The 20,385-nt window shown below is 33.8% G+C and overlaps 1 protein-coding gene across 1 annotated transcript in view; it reads left to right on the top strand.

The window, feature by feature from the left end:
- Positions 1-20,385, top strand: part of SCFD1 (sec1 family domain containing 1) — a 130,361-nt gene that overhangs the window by 94,297 nt on the left and 15,679 nt on the right. The window contains exons 18-22 of the mRNA XM_059057225.2: positions 3,465-3,527; positions 5,793-5,868; positions 13,527-13,580; positions 17,371-17,423; positions 19,856-19,889. Coding sequence (XP_058913208.2) covers positions 3,465-3,527; positions 5,793-5,868; positions 13,527-13,580; positions 17,371-17,423; positions 19,856-19,889 — 280 coding nt within the window. The remainder of the gene's footprint in view (positions 1-3,464; positions 3,528-5,792; positions 5,869-13,526; positions 13,581-17,370; positions 17,424-19,855; positions 19,890-20,385) is intronic.

The following is a 20,385-nucleotide window of genomic DNA, read 5'->3' as shown; positions in this document are numbered from 1 at the left end:
TAATTCTTATATCTTGGATTGATCCCTTGATCACTATGTAGTGTCCTTCTTTGCTTCTTGTAATAGTCTTTATTTTAAAGTCTATTTTATCTGATATGAGAATTGCTACTCCAGCTTTCTTTTGATTTCCATTTGCATGGAATATCTTTTTCTATCCCCTCACTTTCAGTCTATATGTGTCCCTAGGTCTGAAGTGGGTCTCTTGTAGATAGCATATATATGGGTCTTGTTTTTGTATCCATTCAGCAAGCCTGTGTCTTTTGGTTGGAGCATTTAATCCATTCATGTTTAAGGTAATTATCAATATGTATGTTCCTATTACCATTTTCTTAATTGTTATGCGTTTGTTTTCGTAGGTCCTTTTCTTCTCTTGTGTTTCCCACTTAGAGAAGTTCCTTCAGCATTTGTTATAGAGCTGGTTTGGTGGTGCAGAATTCTCTTAGCTTTTGCTTGTCTGTAAACCTTTTGATTTCTCCGTTGAATCTGAATGAGATCCTTGCTGGGTAGAATAATCTTGGTTGTAGGTTCTTCCCTTTCATCACTTTAAATATATCATGCCACTCCCTTCTGGCTTGTAGAGTTTCTCCTGAGAAATCAGCTGTTAACCTTATGGGAGTTCCCTTGTATGTTATTTGTCATTTTTCCCTTGTTGCTTTCAATAATTTTTCTTTGTCTTTGATTTTTGTCAGTTTGATTACTGTGTGTCTTGACATGTTTCTCCTTGGGTTTATCCTGTATGGGACTCTCTGTGCTTCCTAGACTTGGGTGGCTATTTCCTTTCCCATGTTAGGGAAGTTTTCGACTATAATCTCTTCAAATATTTTCTCGGGTCCTTTCTCTCTTCTTCTCCTTCTGGGACCCCTATAATGCGAACGTTGTTGCGTTTAATGTTGTCCCAGAGGTCTCTTAGGCTGTCTTCATTTCTTTTCATTCTTTTTTCTTTATTCTGTTCCACAGCAGTGAATTCCACCATTCTGTCTTCCAGGTCACTTATCCGTTCTGCCTCAGTTATTCTGCTATTGATTCCTTCTAGTGTATATTTCATTTCAGTTATTGTGTTGTTCATCTCTGTTTGTTTTTTAATTCTTCTAGGTCTTTGTTCTTTAATTCTTCTAGGTCTTTGTTAAATATTTCTTGTATCTTCTCGATCTTTGCCTCCATTCTTTTTCTGAGGTCCTGGATCATCTTCACTATCATTATTCTGAATTTTTTTTTCTGGAAGGTTGCCTATCTCCACTTCATTTAGTTGTTTTTCTGGGGTTTTATCTTTTCTTTCATCTGGTACATAGTCCTCTGCGTTTTCATTTTGTCTATCTTTCTGTGAATGTGGTTTTCCTTCCACAGGCTGCAGAATTGTAGTTCTTCTTGCTTCTGCTGTCTGCACTCTTCACTGTGTTCTTATGATAAGAAAAAAGTAGACAACAAATCTTAGTTTAACAAAAGAAACTGAAAACTGTCTTTTCTAATTTTTATAACATATACACTTAAATATTTGGCTGTGTCATATATGTCATTGTGTTTTACATTATGACTTATGTGGAACTCCCTAATCAAATATTTGGTGTTAAAAGAGGAAAGGCAGTCTTGGGCATCATTTTACATGGTTACAAAATATTCAATATATAATTTCTAATTTGTTACATTCTTCTTTCTAATTATAAGGGTTATATCAGTTTATTGAAGAAAATTTTAGCAAACTCAGAAAGGTATAAAGAAAGTAAAAATTTACCTGTAGTCTCACCATTCAGAGTCTACCATAAACCGTAGTGTTTATCCTTCTATATGCATATTACATATTTATATTTTTAATCAGGAAATCATTGTTATAGATGCAGTTTGTATTCTAGTTTTCCAATAACTTTCATTATGCCAGTTTTTCATCATCTTAAATACAACTGACCCTAGAACAACTTGGGGGTTAGGGACGCCAACCCTCTGCACAGTTACAAATCCAAGTATTACTTTACAGTGGGCTGGCCCTCTGTATCCCTGGTTCCACATCCATGGATTCAACCAACCACAGATCGTGTAGTACTGTAGTATTTATTGATAAAAATATGAGTATAAGTGGACCTGCATAGTTCAAACCCATGTTGCTCAAGGTTCCAGCTGTAGTCTCCAATGGTAGTATTTAGTGTTTGCATGATATTCAGCCATATAAACGTAATATTCTTTATTTAACCCATTATTACTTAGAGATAGTTAGATATGTATTATTTATATTTAGATATTGCTATTTCTGGTGAAAAATAAAGTTTTGTTAAAGACAGAAATTCCAACCTACTAACAGCTGATTCAAATCCTCCTTTCAGAACAAAATTGTGATTTTTGTGTTTGGGATTTCTCTAATGGTATCAGCAAATTCTGTCCAGATTGAAATAGAATATTTTAAGCGTTTCATCTTCCACATCTTAGTGATTCCCATTCTTTTTTTACTCTCATAATGTTTTCTTGTATTTAGGTAGGGTTTTTTTTTCCATTTACAGAAGCATTTGAAATGATTAGGAATTATAAAAGAATAGTGATTCACATAAAAATGTTTATGGCATGCTATTATTAAAATGTTATAGAACAGTATGTACAATATGATACTAGTTTTGTTTTAAAAGTATATATGTTGTATATGCATTATGTTCAGAGATTAGAAGAATATATGCCGAAATCCTAACAGTGCTTACTTCTTAGTGGTAGGGTTCTTCTGGGAGCATTCTGTTTTCTGGATTCTCTACAGTGAACATATTCCCAGAAGGAAAATATTTTTTAAAACATAGCTAAGTGCCATATTTTTGCAGAGCCGTCAAGAATTCTATAGTTTAAAGACATTCTAGACATTCATTTAGAAAGGTTTGAAAATAAATGACTATATGCAATTCAGTATAAAAGTGTATATGTAACTAAAAGGAAATATCATTGAGTAGTAGAATTAGAATAGTGTTAATGAAGAAAGTGGTGGTTTTGAGCTGAATCTTAAAAGGAAATGTACAGTTTTTTATTGGAGAAGACAGTGAGTTTATACCCCCAAAGGACAGCATCCCAAAGGCATGTGTCTGGGAATGAGAGAGTATAGAATGTGGAGAATAGTAAAGAGACTAAACTTAATCAGGATGTGATTGTTCTTTTAAAACAGAAAGTCTCTATTTCATGTTAAAGATCAGATATTTAAAAAAGAAAAGAGAAATCCTGAAGTTTGGGGAACTAATGCATTTGTGTTTTTTAAAGAATTTCACTGTTTTAGTACCAGTTGCTCTCTACTTGAACATTATTTTTCGTGGTTACAAATTATATAATCAATGTTTGTATAATTGTTTCAGTGTTAATTGTACTGAAACACTGTATTAGTTGAAAAATTTCTTTTCAGAAACTGCATAGTAAAACTTATGGTTAGTCAGTAGATATTTTAATGCCATGATACTAAATGTCAGCTCAAATAATCAGCGTTTAAATATAACTTTCTTATGTCATAGGGCTTTTGCCAAGATGGCTTCAGCTCCTACCAGCTATGGCAACACTACCACTAAACCAATGGGGTAAGTATTTTTAATAATTCTGATTGAATAAGTCTGGTACTCCAGACTATAATTAGACTTTCGTGCCTTAAAAACACAGTGTGACACTTTGAATGCAGAAAGTTTTCATTGTGATACAGAACAAATGTCAACATGCCTTTAGCTTCTGTAGGTAGTTTAAATTCTATATTGTACATGGTATGGCTTTGTCTGCTTCCTTGTTCTTAAAACATTGTTTTTCATTTTTAGAAGATATATGAAGTTTTAAAACTTTTTATATCAATGTTGATAATATAGACATGAAGCTAGACACTCAAGACCTAGCTTCAAGATGGAACTAGGCATACTGCTAAATGATAGAGAGGAAATCCTCAGGGCTGGGTATGACTTCTGACTTCAGAAAATCCTGTACAGTATGTGTGGTTTTCAGAGGAGCTGAACAAAGTGATTCTAACTGCTCTTTTCCATACCATACTAGCTTCAAATTCCTAGCTTATATTTTGGAGCTTAGAACAAAAGCATGAAACTGGAGGAAAACCGGTTTACCTACCCCGAGCTGCCAGTTTTAATGAAACCGTTTCCAAAAAGTAAAAGTACTTGGCCTAAGGCAGGGCCTTGTAAGCGCTTGGCAAAATGAATCCATCTGGCCTCACCTTCAGACAGTGCTGTGCAGGTGACCCCACTAACTCCCTGAGAGTTACCTGGCACCTGGGAATTGCCTCAGAACTGTCCACTCCAACAGAGATTACTTTCTCTTGTTTTTGTTAAAGAAATGATTTCCATCCTGTCCATCTCTTCATTTCAGAGGGGAGTAGGACAAGATAGGAAAAATGAAAATATATTTGGAAAATTATTCTCATGCATTTAACAAAACAGACTTTCCAGTTCTTTGTCTTAAAATCTTACTGAATCTTAAAAGCCTATTAGATTTCTTATGGATTTTGTAGTTGAGGATTTTAATTAAATATGTTATAAGAAAACCTTGGATGATTTGAAGGCTTTCCCTAGCCTTCTTTTTTTTAAATTAATTTTTATTGGAATATAGTGCTTTACAATGTTTTAGTTTCTGCTGTGCAGCAAAGTGAATCAACTATACATAAACATATATCCTCTCTTTTGGATTTCCTTCCTATTTAGATCACCACAGAGCATTGAGTAGAGTTCCCTGTGCTAAACAGTAGGTTCTCATTAGTTATCTCCCTAGCCTTCTAATATCAAAATGCAAGATTACCATTCTGTCCCACAAAGCATCCTTTGATTCCATGTGAGAGACTTTTTGAACCACAAATATAAAACCAATATGGCAAGTCATTTGTGTTATTTTTGTTGTTAAAAATTCAGACACTAAACAGTCTTCTGAGTTGAGGTAGAATTCATCAAGTATGTTGTGCTTCACATTTTTATATGATAGATTTTGTGTATGAGGGGAGAAAGTATACAATGCAGTATTAGGTCCAGCAGCTATGACATAGAGGACACAGTAACTTTTGACCTATTCGTAATACTTATAGACATATATGTTTTGAATATGTCAGTGTGTTTTGAACTCCTAAAGTGAGTCATCTGAATTACTATCTTTTTTTTAATTGAAGTATCGTTGATTTACAATGCTGTGTTAATTTTTGCCGTACAGCAAAGTGATTCAGTTATACATACATATACATTCTTTAATATTCTAGATTACTATCTTTAATTTATTGTTTTAACATTAAGACAATCAGGAGGGCTTCCCTGGTGGCGCAGTGGTTGAGAGTCGGCCTGCCGATGCAGGGGACACGGGTTCGTGCCCCGATCTGGGAGGATCCCACATGCCGCAGAGTGGCTGGGCCCGTGAGCCATGGCCGCTGAGCCTGAGCGTCTGGAGCCTGTGCTCCGCAACGGGAGAGGCCACAACAGTGAGAGGCCCGCATATCACAAAAAAAAAAGAAAAAAAAAAAAAAAAAAAAAAAAGACAATCAGGAAAGCAAGGAATTCTCTTCAGTTAATAATTTGCTTAAATACTATAGCTAAGGCTTAGCAATTAAAATGTTTATATTGAGGGCAGCTCTCAATTTTTATATTTTATTAATATCGACTAGTCAGAAAGTTTTATTATTATTTTATTGTTAAATAAAATTGAGGCAGTGATGTCCATGGAAGCAGAAATTCTCAGGTCACTTCTGTTTAGTGAAAACAAAGGTGGTAGGCACAGAGAGCATTAGAATGTATTGTGTAATCAGACAAGTATTCTGTCTGTAATTGGAGAGATAATTTGTACTTAGTGCAGTCCTCTTCTTTTGTACCTAGTCTCTTATCACGAGTCATGAATACAGGATCACAATTTGTGATGGAAGGAGTGAAGAACCTGGTATTGAAACAGCAAGTAAGTACAATTGTTAGAAAACACACTGGTAACTTTTGAATATAAATGTTGACAGGTTGATTGCTGAGATAGAGCAACTTCTACATATATTCAGGTACAAATATTAGGAATAAAATAAAATCAAGGGGTCCTTTACTGGTATATTTAAAGGTGTGAGGGTGTTTTACAGATATAGTTCACAAGTCTGTAATTTTATGCTTTTTTTTAATTTGCTAATTGGACTTTACTGATATTTTGATTTCCTTTAACTGTTATCAGGTTTGTGAAAGTATATTAATTGAAAAAAATGAACTTAACCTTAGAATAATGAACTGTTACATAAATGCATATCATTTAAGTTTTAACGTATATTAGGTGAATATTAATGAGCTAATAGCCTTAATAGTCTAAAAGCCTGTGTACATTAAAATAAAAATATTTTAAGTAGAATATATGTTTTGAAATAATGTAACTATAGCTTGATTTCATACTTCATTTTGGAATAACAGTCTTAGTTTTAAACATAAGACTTTTTTTTAATGACTTTTGTATTTTTGTTGTTTTCCTGTTATTCTCATATATAGATATTTCTGCTTCAGAGTCATCATTAACTGATTTGGTTTCTTTTCAAACTGGACTTGTTTTTAAATTTTTGTTATGGAAATTTTCAAATACACGTTAGAATGTCAAATACTCCTGAGCCCTTCACCAAGCTTCAATGCTCAACATCGTGCCATTCTTGTTTCATCTTTCCCACTTATATTTTTTTATTTGATTTATTTTTAACTGGGATATTTTAAGGCAAATCTGAGATATAATATTTCACACATAAATACTACAGTTTGTAATGAGAAGGATTTTAAAGGCCAAATTAAGAAAAGAAACAGTTAATTATCAGTTATTCAGATCTGAATATTAAGTGTTTACTTACTTGTTTTCATAATAAACTAGATCTTTTGTTTCTCTGAACTTCTTCCACACTTTTTATCTTTCTTATGATGTTTACCTATGGTATTTTGTATTAACATTATTTATATTTTACTTCTTTTTTTCCAGTTTTATTGAGATAAAATTGATACATATTGTTTTACTTATTGATGGCAAAGAATTTTTTCCCCATCTTTGAATTTTCCATAGCAGTTTGCAGAAAGTAGGTATTCAATTTTTGTTTGAATAAGTGAATACGATTTTATTGTAAAAAAAAAATGTGGTGTTAATAAAGAACAGTGAAAAATCCTAATTTGCTGTCTTAAACTAAAAGGCTGATTACTTCCTAACTGTCCTTCAGAGACATTCCAGATTGCTTTATTTCCTAAGTACTTGGGAAGACTTTTTAGCTTCATTATCACTCTTAGGAATTATTTTCAATCCTTCCCATTCTGTCTCTCTTCTGGTAAAAAGCTACTACTAAATACTTAATCCACTTTTTTTTACTGGTTCACAGTACTTCCCTGAGTCAGTTAACCTTTACTCTCTTAGACTACTGAAGGTGAAGAGAAATAAAAATAGGATGTTGGGCACATTAGTGACCAACATACTGTACTTAGAGTTTAACCTAGCACCTGTTAAAGAAAAAATTACTCATACACTCATTAAAGTATAGTAAGGCAGACTTTATTCAGGGGGACCATTGAGAAAGATGTTGGGACCATCACAGTGGAGTTTTGAAGTCTGGGAGAGAGATTGGGCTTAAGTACAAATACAACAAGGAAAAGTGGGAATTTATAGCCAAGGATCAGGGTGTAGGGAATCAGTGGTTGGAAAGTTACTAAGAGGAAATATCAGGGATAAAGGGGGATCCTGGCTAAACCAACCTAACAGAATTCTTGCTGAAGGCAGACTAGTGTGATTGGACATCACCTGGGAGGTGGTAGAAGGTAGGGAACCCGATGAGATACCGAGGGTGGTTAGATACTGAGGATGGAGGTGCTGGCTATAAACTGACTCTAGCAGGATTCTTTCTAAAATTGGACAATGCAGAGATGGACACAGAAGTCCACAGGTCGAGGCCCAGTTGAAAAAGTTCAAAGAGCCCGAGTAGAATCTCGTCTAGGAGAGAATCTTTGTCATAGCACTCTATTTATTTATCAACTATGGACAAGATGATTTCATATATGAGACAAAGGGGGAACCACCAGTTTCTAAGACTACGTCTGCCTTTTGCTAGCTAGACTGGCTATTGTATAACTACATATAGTTAAATTTAGTTTTAAGGAAAAGTACATATTTTACTTAACATGTCACTGTTAGAAGGAAATCCCAGTAGTAAGATTCCCTAAACAAAGGAATCCTTATCACAAATAACTGATAGCATTGAGAAATTACAGGCTTTAATCTTTTTAAAAAATATTTATTTATTTATGACTGTGTTTGGTCTTCATTGCTGCGCACGGGCTTTCTCTAGTTGTGGCGAGCAGGGGCTACTCTACGTTGCAGTGCACGGGCTCCTCATTGCAGTAACTTTTCTTTGTTGCAGAGCACGGGCTCTAGGCACACGGGCTTCAGTAGTTGTGGCACGTGGGTTCAGCAGTTGTGGCTCACAGGCTCTAGAGCACAGGCCCAGTAGTTGTGGCGCATGAGCTTAGTTGCTCCCTGGCATGTGGGATCTTCCCGGACCAGGGCTTGAACCCGTGTACCCTGCATTAGCAGGCAGATTCTTAACCACTGCACCACCAGGGAAGTCCTTTTAATCTTTTAAATGATCAAATTTACTTTTTGAACTTATTACCTTAGAGTCACATGATATACATCCCCAAATGATGCCTGTAAGAAGGGTCTAAAGTGATTAACTTAAATATTTTATTGTGCCAACACAACAGTGTGTTTTATTTAAAGTTAAGTTTATAAAATATAAAAACAGATTATCCTCTGTGACCTCAAATCCTTTTGCTTTTCTTAACATTGCAAATAACATACTGCTTTGATATAGGCAGTTTCTCACTTACAGAAGTAAAATTTGAAATGACTGGTGGTTACCTCTTTCTACATCACATTTCTATCACCACTGCTAAGAGAGCCAGGCCGGTTTTTTACATAGATGTTAATAAGACTTTTTAGGAAATATTTATTGATTTGGGGGACACTGGTTATTGATTGGGGGATAGTGGTTCATTATATATTATGAAGTAAAAATAAAAGTCATTATAAAACAGTAAATTCAATATGATCTTTTTGTTTTTGTTTAAAAAAAGAAAAAAATAGAAGATACTCAAGGATATATAACTAGGTTTTAAATGTTAGTTTTTCTAGGTGAGAGTATTCACCTCTGATTACCTCCATATGATAAATTACCAGACTTGAATTATGGAATCAAGAGTGAACATTTCTAATTGTTCTTAGTAAATGTTACCAAATTGCTGTCCAGAAAAGTTGTACCAATTTGCAGTGAATTACAGCACCTGTTTCTCTGTATGCCGCCCAAACTTGGACCTGTGTGTATATGTATGTGTGTAATCTTTGTAAATTTAATACTTTAAAAAAGTCTCTTGTTCTAGAAATATTTAAATTCATAGAAAGCCATTTTTAAAGTTACACTGTCCTAACGTTCTAAAATTTAGAGGAACTGCTATAGGTAGATATAGGGCAGGTTGGGAACTGAGAAAAATGTCAGAGAAGAGATTGGAAGAGATGAATTCTTTGTTTCACACTTGTAAAATTCTGTTTAATTTATGCCTCTTAAGTCTCTAAGTATTTTTTTCGATTTTTTATCTGAATAAACATTTTAAACTATAAAAAAAGTATATAGAATAGGATGTCTTGTCGTGTCCAGTTTTCTAGGTCACTTATAAGAGCCTTTTATACTTTTTTGTTTCTTGGGCAGCATAAGTTTTATGTATCACAAGTATTAGCTATCACATAAAACCATTTGAATGATATTTGCAGATTTGAAATATACTTATGTGAGGATAATTGTACAAGAACATGATGATGAATAATGTAGTGCTAAGTTGCATAATTTAAAAGTCTTCTATTTCACTTTCTTTGGCTTATTTGCTTAAATAATCCCTCTTTTAAAAATGAATTAACAACAAATATATTGCAAGCAATGGAATTCAGTAGATTAAAAAAGACTTAAAGGATATATCACCTAATTGCAATGTATAGCCCTTATTAACATTATAATTTGAACAGTGAAACTGTAAGAAATAAATTTATGGAGCAGGAAAATTTTGATACTGACTAGATATTGAGCTGTATTAAGAAATATTTGCTGATTATTTTAGGTGCGATAGTAGTGTTATAGGGTTTTTTTTTCTTTTAGGAGTTCTTATGTTGTGAAGATATATATACTGAAATATTTATTGCTAAAATGATTTGATACTGGGGACTTGTTTTAAAACAGCCTAGGGAGTGGGGAGTGAGAGTATAGATAAAATACGAATTTGCCATGAGTTGATAATTGTTGAACCGGAATGATGGAAATTGATGTGTTTTATTGGATCCAGGTAATCCTGTTTCTTGATTTCATTGCCATTAATATGCTATGGTTTTGGAAAAAATACCACTTTATATATTTTATTCTTTCCTCATCTGTAAGATGTGGATGTTGGATTCACTTTGTAGATCCCTTCTGATTTATAATTTTTCAGTTTTGGAAATAGATGATCCATCCTATTCCCCTTCCTCCTACCTACTTCACTGACAACTTTCCAATATCCTCATACTCCATCTTATTCTTTACTTGGCTAATACAGTCTTTCAGATAAGTATTCTCTTCAAGAAGGTATACATACTGCTTTTCATTCTTCAGGACTTTGATAATCAAGACAGCAGCAACTCTTGTCCCAACTTCACTGCCTAGTTCATCATCAGAATATCATCCCAAATCCAAGGCTACCCGGGATGGGGGGCGGGGTGGGGGGGGAGTTGGAAATAGTCACCATAGACCAGATGGCAATACAGGGCAACAAGTGGCTAATCTTAGGAGAGTTAGAGGGGAAAAATGTTTTTAACTGTTTCGGATATAGGGCTGTATTACGTTTTTTAGATTGTCTGTTTTTTAAATTTCTTTACATATTTTATTTTTATTTTGTTTTTAAGCAATTATGCCATCAGAGACGAAATTACCATTGTTTTTATTTTAACTTTTCCAGTGACTAAAATCATAAAATGTGACTATGGTCATAAAACTATTAAGGATTTTTAGAAATTAATTTCTCACTGTAATATTTCTAGTTCATGTATTTGAAATTTGAACATCTTGGAAATAGGGATCCTTAATTTAGAATATTCACATGTATGGGACTCTGTCTCTCAAATCTAAATAGATATAGAGGCTTTCTACTAATAAAAATTTAGTTAGTAACCTAGACAATAACATTTTTCATTTTATTTCTGAAACAGTTTCTAAAAACAATGAAAAATATGCTCGGGAATTTTTTAAATAATGGGCTTATTGAGGTACACAATTTTACATACAATTTTTTTGTGTCTTTAAAGATGAGTGAACAGTCCATTTATTGAGTGAAGAAAATTGTATGGTTTTGTTCTGCTGTTTTCTCTGTTAGCTGCCACAGTTCAGTTTTTTCAATTAGTAGAACTTAGTTATCTTGTAAATTATCATCAATATAAAATTCATTTTAAAATGATTAACTTAAGTCTTCATGTAGGCCAGATAGAGCATTAGTTGATGACAGAGCTCTCAGAAGTTGTTTCCTGAAGTACTCTTTCTTAGGCCTTTAAAGACATTATGTATTTCCTTTATTGTTCTCTACATGCAAGTTTTCCTTAATGTGTGACAATGTGTGAATTATTGTGTGGTGTGGCAGTGGTAGATGACTCTTTTGGTGTTATCTGGTTGTAAAGACCAAACAAAAACATAAAGAATTGTCTCTGGGCTCTTAAACTGCTGAACTGTACTGCTAGAAAGAAATTTTTCTTGTGTTATTTAATGACCTATTCACTAGCACGTTTATCTTCAGATATAGCAGAGATATGAAATGCAAAGTAAAATTTAACTGTACCTTTTAGAAAAATCTTATTTTTATAGTAAATGAAATATTCAAATTTCCAGTTATTTTCACAAATACAATAAAAGTAATATGACTCATATGGCTTTATCAATTATATAAAATCTTTTCTGAACTGTCCTCCATTGCACATATCTAATACCATAGTACAATTCAGAGAGCTAAACGGAGAATTAAAAGTAAATAGAGAAATGTATATAAAATTAATTTTAGTAAAATGTTATAATTTACAATGTTGCCTTGCTCCAGAATTCTTTTTATTGTTCCTGTTATGTTGCAAAGTACTTCATCTTTTGTTGGTGTTACTTAGAAGAAATTTGTAACTGTAGTTTTTTCTTTTGAATAAAGCATTTTTATAGATTTACATCTGTACCCAGTTATTCTTTAGAGAAAGTTATGGTTTAGACTTACATTCTTAAGTTAACAAACTCAAGTTTATTTGAAACAAAACTTAAAAGGTAAAATTTTGAGCTCTGTTTTTCAAATTCTAAATAGAATTCAGGAAGTACATTCAGTCAGCTTGAACATTTGGTGCTTGTGTTTATATTAAGAAGTTCCTGGCCAACAAAAATATCAGAGAATAATGAAATAGCTTTAATTTTACTTGCCTAAGATTATCTTGAAAGATTTTTACTTGCCGACCTAGAGAAAGAAAAAGGAAAAAGAAATGCATATTTTCTGTCTGGGCAAAGCAGCATTTTCCTTAGTGATGATCCATTTTAGTAACAATAAAATGTTTTATGACCTAAAGAAAGTAAAACTTGTAAAATAGTAATGTGTTATCTACAGTTACTTGAATAATGAGATTTAATGTTGCCTCTGTTGTATGAAATCTCTAAGATACAAAACTATTCTTTCCAGAATATTCTGTACAGTTCACAAAGGAAATATCAGTTCAAAGTGGGCAGAATACCATCCCAGTAGGAAGGTACATTGAATAGGCATAATAGTCACTTAGTAAATTTTCTGTACCTAATGTGTTGTTACGTTCAAAATAATGGTTAAAATGGTCAGATTGAAACATAGCAATGGTATTTCATATCCCCATGCATGTGAGCATGTCAAGGGGCAATCTTCTGTCAACACCAGTGTTATACATTTTATGTTCAAAGTGGAGTGTGTTTTATAAGAAGATAATGTAGTATGTCATTGAAAATTTGGAATTTATCCCAGGCAAAATTAAAGTGGTCAGTAAAGTTGTGCATGCATCCATTTCCCCATTTTTTCAAAGAACACAAGTATCTTTTTGGCTAGAAGAATATACATTAGAAATGAAAAAACTCTGTTAGGTCATTTAATCTCATATATTTCTGCAAACTTAAAGTACTATTTTTTAAATAAACAAATCTGCAGAAAGGAAATGAAAAAAAGGGTGTGGGGATTCTTACTCAATTAAAACAAAAGCTTACAATTACTGGCGTTAAAAAGCAGACATCCAACAAAGTAAAAAGCCCAAATATGTATTTGTACTAAAACCTGGATACACCTACGCTTTTTTAAAAATTACGCTTTTTCTATGGAACCTTGAGTAATGCCAAGGGTATTTACAACTGTGACACCATTCCCAGAATACTTAATCTTAGAATGTGTTTAATTGAAAGGTAAGCATACTGAACTATCGAATGATTAGGTGGTTTTGCTACTAGAGAAGAATTTTGGTTTGTTATTTCTTCTAATATTTAACGAAATACTCACTGATCTCTTCCACAGAATCTACCTGTTACTCGTATTTTAGACAATCTCATGGAGATGAAGTCAAACCCTGTGAGTAGCATATAACACTGTACTTGTAAATTCTTGAACATGCCAGACTATATACAAAAAGTGATAAACTCAGAGTCTGTTGTGGGGTTAATCACAGCAGACTACATGATGGAAAGGAAAGAGTCCATGTTCTCAAACAGCCTTTTTTAGCCATTATCACAGATAATGGGAATTGGTTTCTCGGCTGCTACATCACTCTGGCCAGCTTTCATCCAAAGTAAATGTAGATTATATCCTATATATGTCCTAAGGAGCAAGTTTCTATAAATAAAAAAGAACTAGTGAGCATCAGTTGGTGTACTATAAAGAGTACCAGATCAGTTTAATTATATGAAATTAAATTAGGAGAGGAGTGCATAGTAAAAATTTTAAGTGCATGTATTCAGGTGGCACTAAGTTCTTTGGGGCTGAAAAGTAAATTGAGAGAGATAAATTGTTTGATGAAGAGATAAATGGGTAAATAAATATGAGCATTTACTTAAAGCATGGGTTTTCAAGCTATCTGTTTATAATTCAAGAAGGAATGTAAAAATCATCACAATCTGTTTCATAAAAGAGCCCATCCTGTTACTGTGGCAACTAGAAAGAGAGTGGTTATCTGGAATAGAGAAAAGCCACATGATCAAAACCCTCGTTTGGGTTGATCTGAATCACTATAGACTTGGCATCAAGACTTAGGATACCAGGATGAGAGAGAGAGTGAGAACAGAATCTTCAGTTAAATATGTCATTATTTTGTAATTGTTAAAACATTATTATAACATTAAAGGAAATTAGCAAAAACAAATTTTAAAATCTGTCCATGTGAAAACAAAGATATAGTGTTATGGGCTTCCCTGGTGGCGCAGTGGTTGGGAGTCCGCCTGCCGATGCAGGGGATACGGGTTCGTGCCCCGGTCCGGGAGGATCCCACGTGCCACAGAGTGGCTAGGCCCGTGAGCCATGGCCGCTGAGCCTGCGCGTCCGGAGCCTGTGCTTCGCAACGGGAGAGGCCACAACAGTGAGAGGCCCGCGTACTGCAAAAAATAAATAAATAAAATAAATTTTTTAAAAAAGATATAGTGTTATAAAAAAGCCCAAAAAGGGGCAATTACAGTTATGAAAGGAATGAGAGAATTGTCTATAATGAGAAGCTAAAAAGGATTGGATTCTTCTATCTGGGAATCAATATAGAGAAAGTGGTAGACAATGTAGTAAAAATAGATTTATTACTACATCCTAGAATATATGAAGAAGGAATGCTTCTTGGAAATCCTGAAAGAAGTATGATTTATGATTAATTGTCTTATAGACTACTACTTCATAATAGGCAGTAAATTTCTGGAAGATATTATCGCAAACAATAATAAAGATTTAAAATATAAACAAATGCAAAATTTTAGACACCATATCCACAAGGGTTTAGGCAAGTTCAGGATATTTTGTTGCTGTCCCTAATCTGGAAGTTGAGATGATGGATAAGGACAATAATAATGATAATAGCTAACATTTATTGTGCATTTCTTTAGCCAGGAACCAGTCAAAACATTTTTCATATAGCTCATTCGAACCTTCTAAGAAAAATACTATTTTTTTAAATTATTCTCATTTTATAGATGAAGAAACTGTTGGCACAATTAACTTGCCCAAGGACACACAGCTAATAAATGGCAGAGCTGGACAGGCCACATTTTTTCACCATTGTGCTATATTGATTAGGGCAAGAGCCATGCCCTTCATAGAATCATAGAACTTTAGAGTTTAATGAAACTGTAGAATCTTAACTGTGAAGGAGAGGAAACCAAGAGATATTAAGTGACTTTTCCCAAGGCACACTATTTTTAATAACAGAATTGGAATCAAAAACCCACTACTTCTGAATTCCTGCCTACTACTCATTCCAACATATACACACTTTCCACATTTCTGTCATAGACATACAGATGGCTAAATTATGGGTCTTATTCAGATGTTTCTCCAAGTTCTGTAAGTTCATTTATCAGTTCTATTGACTTTGACTTTATAACAGAAGGCACATTACTACAGACAGATATTTTTTAATTAATTAGAAAAAGTAAAATTTTTCAGCTTTGAAAGCATTTTTTCATCCATCTGCTAGATGAGACAGATGCCTGCTCCCTCTCTTATCCCTGTCTTGTTCCCATATTGACAAATTGATTTGGAGGCTTTGAAGAGATTAACAAAGTGTACTAAGTTAGACCTGACTAGTCATCTTGAATATATCGTATCTCAAAGGCTTTAAAATGCTATAACCTAATTCTAGATGAATTCTTATCACTAACGTTTATTAAGTGTTCTTTGATTTGTCTTGATTGAATATAATGAAAGAAAGGGATTAGGCAAGATATCAGGTAAGTTTCATCTTCCCTTGTACATCTGGCTAGTATTGGTTTCCTGGAGCAAGTGGTGAAGGATTATGGCGCTGCCTTTGGGTTCAGGGAGAGTTCTGTGATTGATTAGCATCGCCCACCATTGAATGCAGGACTAGGTAGTGGCAACAATGTATGGTTTGTCATTGATCACGTTTGGGTAGGTTCATCCAGAAAAGAACCAGAAAACATCTCAGAAAAGAATGAGTTCCTTTGGCTGATTGATTGTACCATGGAGGCCAAAGGAGGCAGAGATTAGGAAGTGACTACATTATAAACAGTAAAGCAGTACTTTCCAGCTCCTTTAATATCAAGAAGCTAGTTTCCAATGTAGTATGGAGGTCAGCAACCCCTTATCCACAACTTCTGAAGTCCAAAGAGTTCTGAAAACTAAGAGATTTTATATAACTCATTTGGTGGCAAAACCTAACCTTAACTCAAGTTGAGGTTCTTTGTACTTTTGATTTATCCTACTTTATGTTAATATTCATCTATTTAGCTCCAGAAATATTAACGTGTTACCCGCTAGGAATATTATATTATATATAGTTTATGCATGATATTATCTATGTGTAATTTTTTAAATTCAGAATTCCAAAATACATCTAACTGCAGAGGTTTCAATTATGAGAGATTGTGAACCTGTATTAGGTATTCTGGACATTCAGTAAAATCATAGACATATAATAATATAATAAATTCTAAAAGCAAAAATATTTAAGTACATTAGGTTATAAAACAGGTATATTTATTTTTCTTAGTTACTTTTTTTTGAAGTATAGTTGATTTTATAGTGTGTTAGTTTCAGGTATATGGCAAAGTGATTCAGTTATATATATATATTCTTTTTCAGATTCTTTTCCCTTATAGATTATTACAGAATATTGAATATAGTTCCCTGTGCTATAGAGTAGGTCCTTGTTGATTATCTATTTTATATATAGTAGTATTCTTATGTTAATCCTAAACTCCTAATTTATCCCTCCGCCCCTTCCCCTCCTTGGTAACCATAAATTTGCTTTCTGTGTCAAAACAGGTATATTTTTGAGAAGCAATATGCATAGTGGTTAAGAGCTGGGGCATTGAAACTAGACTACCTGGGTTCAAATCCTGGAGTTCCCACACTTACTTGTCATGTGACTTTAGGAAAGTTAAAATAACTTCTCTGTACCCCAACTTGCCCATCTGAAAAATAAGGATAATAATAACTACCTCACAGGTGATACAGGATTATGTAATTTTACTTAGAACAATGTTTAACACATAGTAAGTGCTCGGTAAATGTTGATGGTGGTTACCCACTCTACCAAATTAATAGATTCATTAGTAGATTCATCAAATATTCTTAAAATAAGCCAAACTTGAACTTTCTAAAGAAAAATTCCATAGTCTTGGTAAAGTTCTCTTTTTTTTTTTAATAGGAAACTGATGACTATAGATACTTTGATCCCAAAATGCTGCGGGGCAATGACAGGTAAGCAGCTCTTGTCTTGTGTAATTTGTTGTAGGTTTCCCCACCCCCACCAAGAATGGAAATAACTTTACTGATTTTTTGTTATAAATCAGTAACTGATTATTATTAAAAATTCAAACTATATAGAAAACTGGTAAGTAAACAGTATGTATAATCTCTTTACCCAGAAGTAATCACTGATATTATACTTAACACTTTGATGCTTTTCCTTCCAAGTGTATACATGCAAAAAACTACATTTAGATATTTGTTGTTTTTAATGAAATGATGAGGGTATTACAAACTGTGTGGGTGAAGACAATTTGGATAATCTGTGTTTTGTTTTTTTGGGGTTTTTGGGTTTTTTTGTGGTACGCGGGCCTCTCACTGTTGTGGCCTCTCCCGTTGCGGACCACAGGCTCCTGACTCGCAGGCTCAGCGGCCATGGCTCACGGGCCCAGCCGCTTCGCGGCATGTGGGATCTTCCCAGACCGGGGCACGAACCCGTGTCCCCTGCATCGGCAGGCAGATTCTCAACCACTGCGCCACCAGGGAAGCCCAATCTGTGTGTTTTTAAATGAATATTCTTATTGGACCAAATGAAAAGATGGGAGCTTTATGTTGGATACCAGTTGTTGGCTTTTTATTTAACTGGTCCATAAAATCTAAACCCCTGGGAATCACTGCTGTGAATACTTCTTTATAGCAATGAAACATTCTGCAAATAATTTATATACTTTATGACAAACATGGTATGGTAAGGTATTTGTTAACTTTATTCTGGATATTATTTTTTAAGATTTAATCCATGGTGTTATGTAAAATAGCCTACAAGATACAGAAAAAGAATAGGCAGAATTAGGAGGGAAAAACCTTCCTGGAGGGATGGTCTTTACCACCAAAACTTGGGTGAAACTTCTTGCCTATACCCTGTGTTTGGGATCTTTAGAACTTTGTCTTTGCTCTATCCCAAGCTTTCACATCTTTGTAGGTAGTCAGAACAGATAATCTAGTCACTAGAAAGTTGATTATTAGATTGTTTTGGTAATCTAAAAGATTATTCTTTTTTCTGAACTTATCCGAAACACTACCAAAGTTACAAAAGAAGCTGCTGGTAGCAACTGCAGCTGGCAAGAAAGAATTTGACAAAGAATAAATTATAGAAGGGAGAGAATGAGGAGTGACAACTAATGGGTATGGGGCTTCTTTGGCGGGTGATTAAAATGTTCTGAAATTAGACAGTGGTGATGGTTGTACAACTTCGCAAATATTCTAAAAACCACTGATTGTACACTTTAAAATGGTGGATTTGCAACTCTTGATGTTCTCTAGCTTACAATTTTTCCTTCCTTGTATTTGCATCAGTAGATAAATTTTGCTTTTTAGAAACTTCTGAGAAATTCTTTTAATCTTCCCTATAGTTTATGCATGATGAGGAGGAGGAATATTAGCATTGATAAGACAGTGAAACACAGTTTCATTTTTTAATAGACTCAGCCTTCTCTTGAGCTGTCTCATCACAATTAGATCTTGGTTTTTAATAACTAGTAATGCTATGCTATTTAAGTCTCATTTCTCATCTCATGTCTACTCTTAGAGGAACTTAAAGCACTCTAGAAGGAAGTTTGTGAGGCATTTCTGTCAGGGCAGCTACTGGCTCCTTCTATGGAATATTGACACAGGCCACAGAAATGAGGAAAAGATAGAACTGTGGAATCAGCCTGTGAATAATTGAGAGGTTATAAGAGCTCTCTCCCCTTGGTTGAGATTTTCAAAAATGGCTTGTGAGGAAAACCTAAGTTATCTTTCTAAAGCCTATTTTAGCACTCAAAACAAATATATATTTGACTCACAGAAGCTTTGAAAATTGTGTTTATTAAAAGATCTCTTTGACACCAAGAAAGTATTTCTGAAATATATTACAAATATATAAATAATTAATATATAAATATTAAAAAGCTATAGCAAAATACACATCCCTTCTTCCATCCCCTCTTTGCTTCCTAAATTGTTATCCTTCCCATACATGTGTTTGCATAGTTTTTTCACAAATGTAGATACCCACAAACTGTAATCTGTTGAGTATGGTAAAAATTTTACATAATTTACCACTAAAGTATATATTTAATTAATTCACCTTATACCCAGATTTCCACTCCTCGTGGGAACTGTTGCTCAGTCTTTCCTTTTCCCTCTCAGTCTTCTCCTAGAATTTTATTTGAAGTCAACAAGTTGCCCCATTCCCTTTTAGACACTGAGATATGTACTTCATCTAGCTGTTCTTCTGAATCCCACTTCACTACCTGGCTCAAAGAAGGTGAAGGAAGAAGAATTGTAAATACATAGCTAATTGTGTGTGTGTGTGTGTGTGTGTCTGTGTTTCTCATGCCTATTTTATCCTTAAGTAAAGCTTTGGGTGAAATTTTCGTGTGTGTTTTTTGTTGTTCTTACAGCTCAGTTCCAAGGAACAAAAATCCATTCCAAGAGGTAAGTTCATATAAAAATCCTCTGTCCCTGAAATGGAAGGATGAAAGGTAACCAAGCAGTTTTGAAGACTATCTTTGTCCTAAACATAGCTTTATGATGGTTACTGTATGGCAGTCTTGGTAAATCCAATTCTATGTACCTAAGATTCTTTATAAATGACAAATTCAAAAATAACTTTTGGGAAAAGCCCTTTGGATTTATTTGGTATTGTTTAATTGAAGGATGAAGTTATTTTTCCTCAGAATTATTTCTGAAAAATCTCTACTTCTTCATTTTACTACTCAATAGAAATTAGAAATTTATAAATTTATAGACGTTTTTAAGAAATAAATTTCTTTATAATTGAAGTAGCATCAGGCACTTAGGTAAAAAAAATGCTAGCTAGCAAGGGATCACATCCTAAGTTGTGGAATGGGCTCCAGCCTAAACCCCATGTTTGAGAGTTAAAATACTGTTTTAACTATTTCTTTTAACTTACCTATTTTTTTTCTGTTTG

Source organism: Kogia breviceps, chromosome 3 (assembly GCF_026419965.1).
Source record: "Kogia breviceps isolate mKogBre1 chromosome 3, mKogBre1 haplotype 1, whole genome shotgun sequence".
NCBI classification, from domain to species: domain Eukaryota; kingdom Metazoa; phylum Chordata; class Mammalia; order Artiodactyla; family Physeteridae; genus Kogia; species Kogia breviceps.
This window is presented reverse-complemented; position numbering and strand designations above follow the sequence as displayed.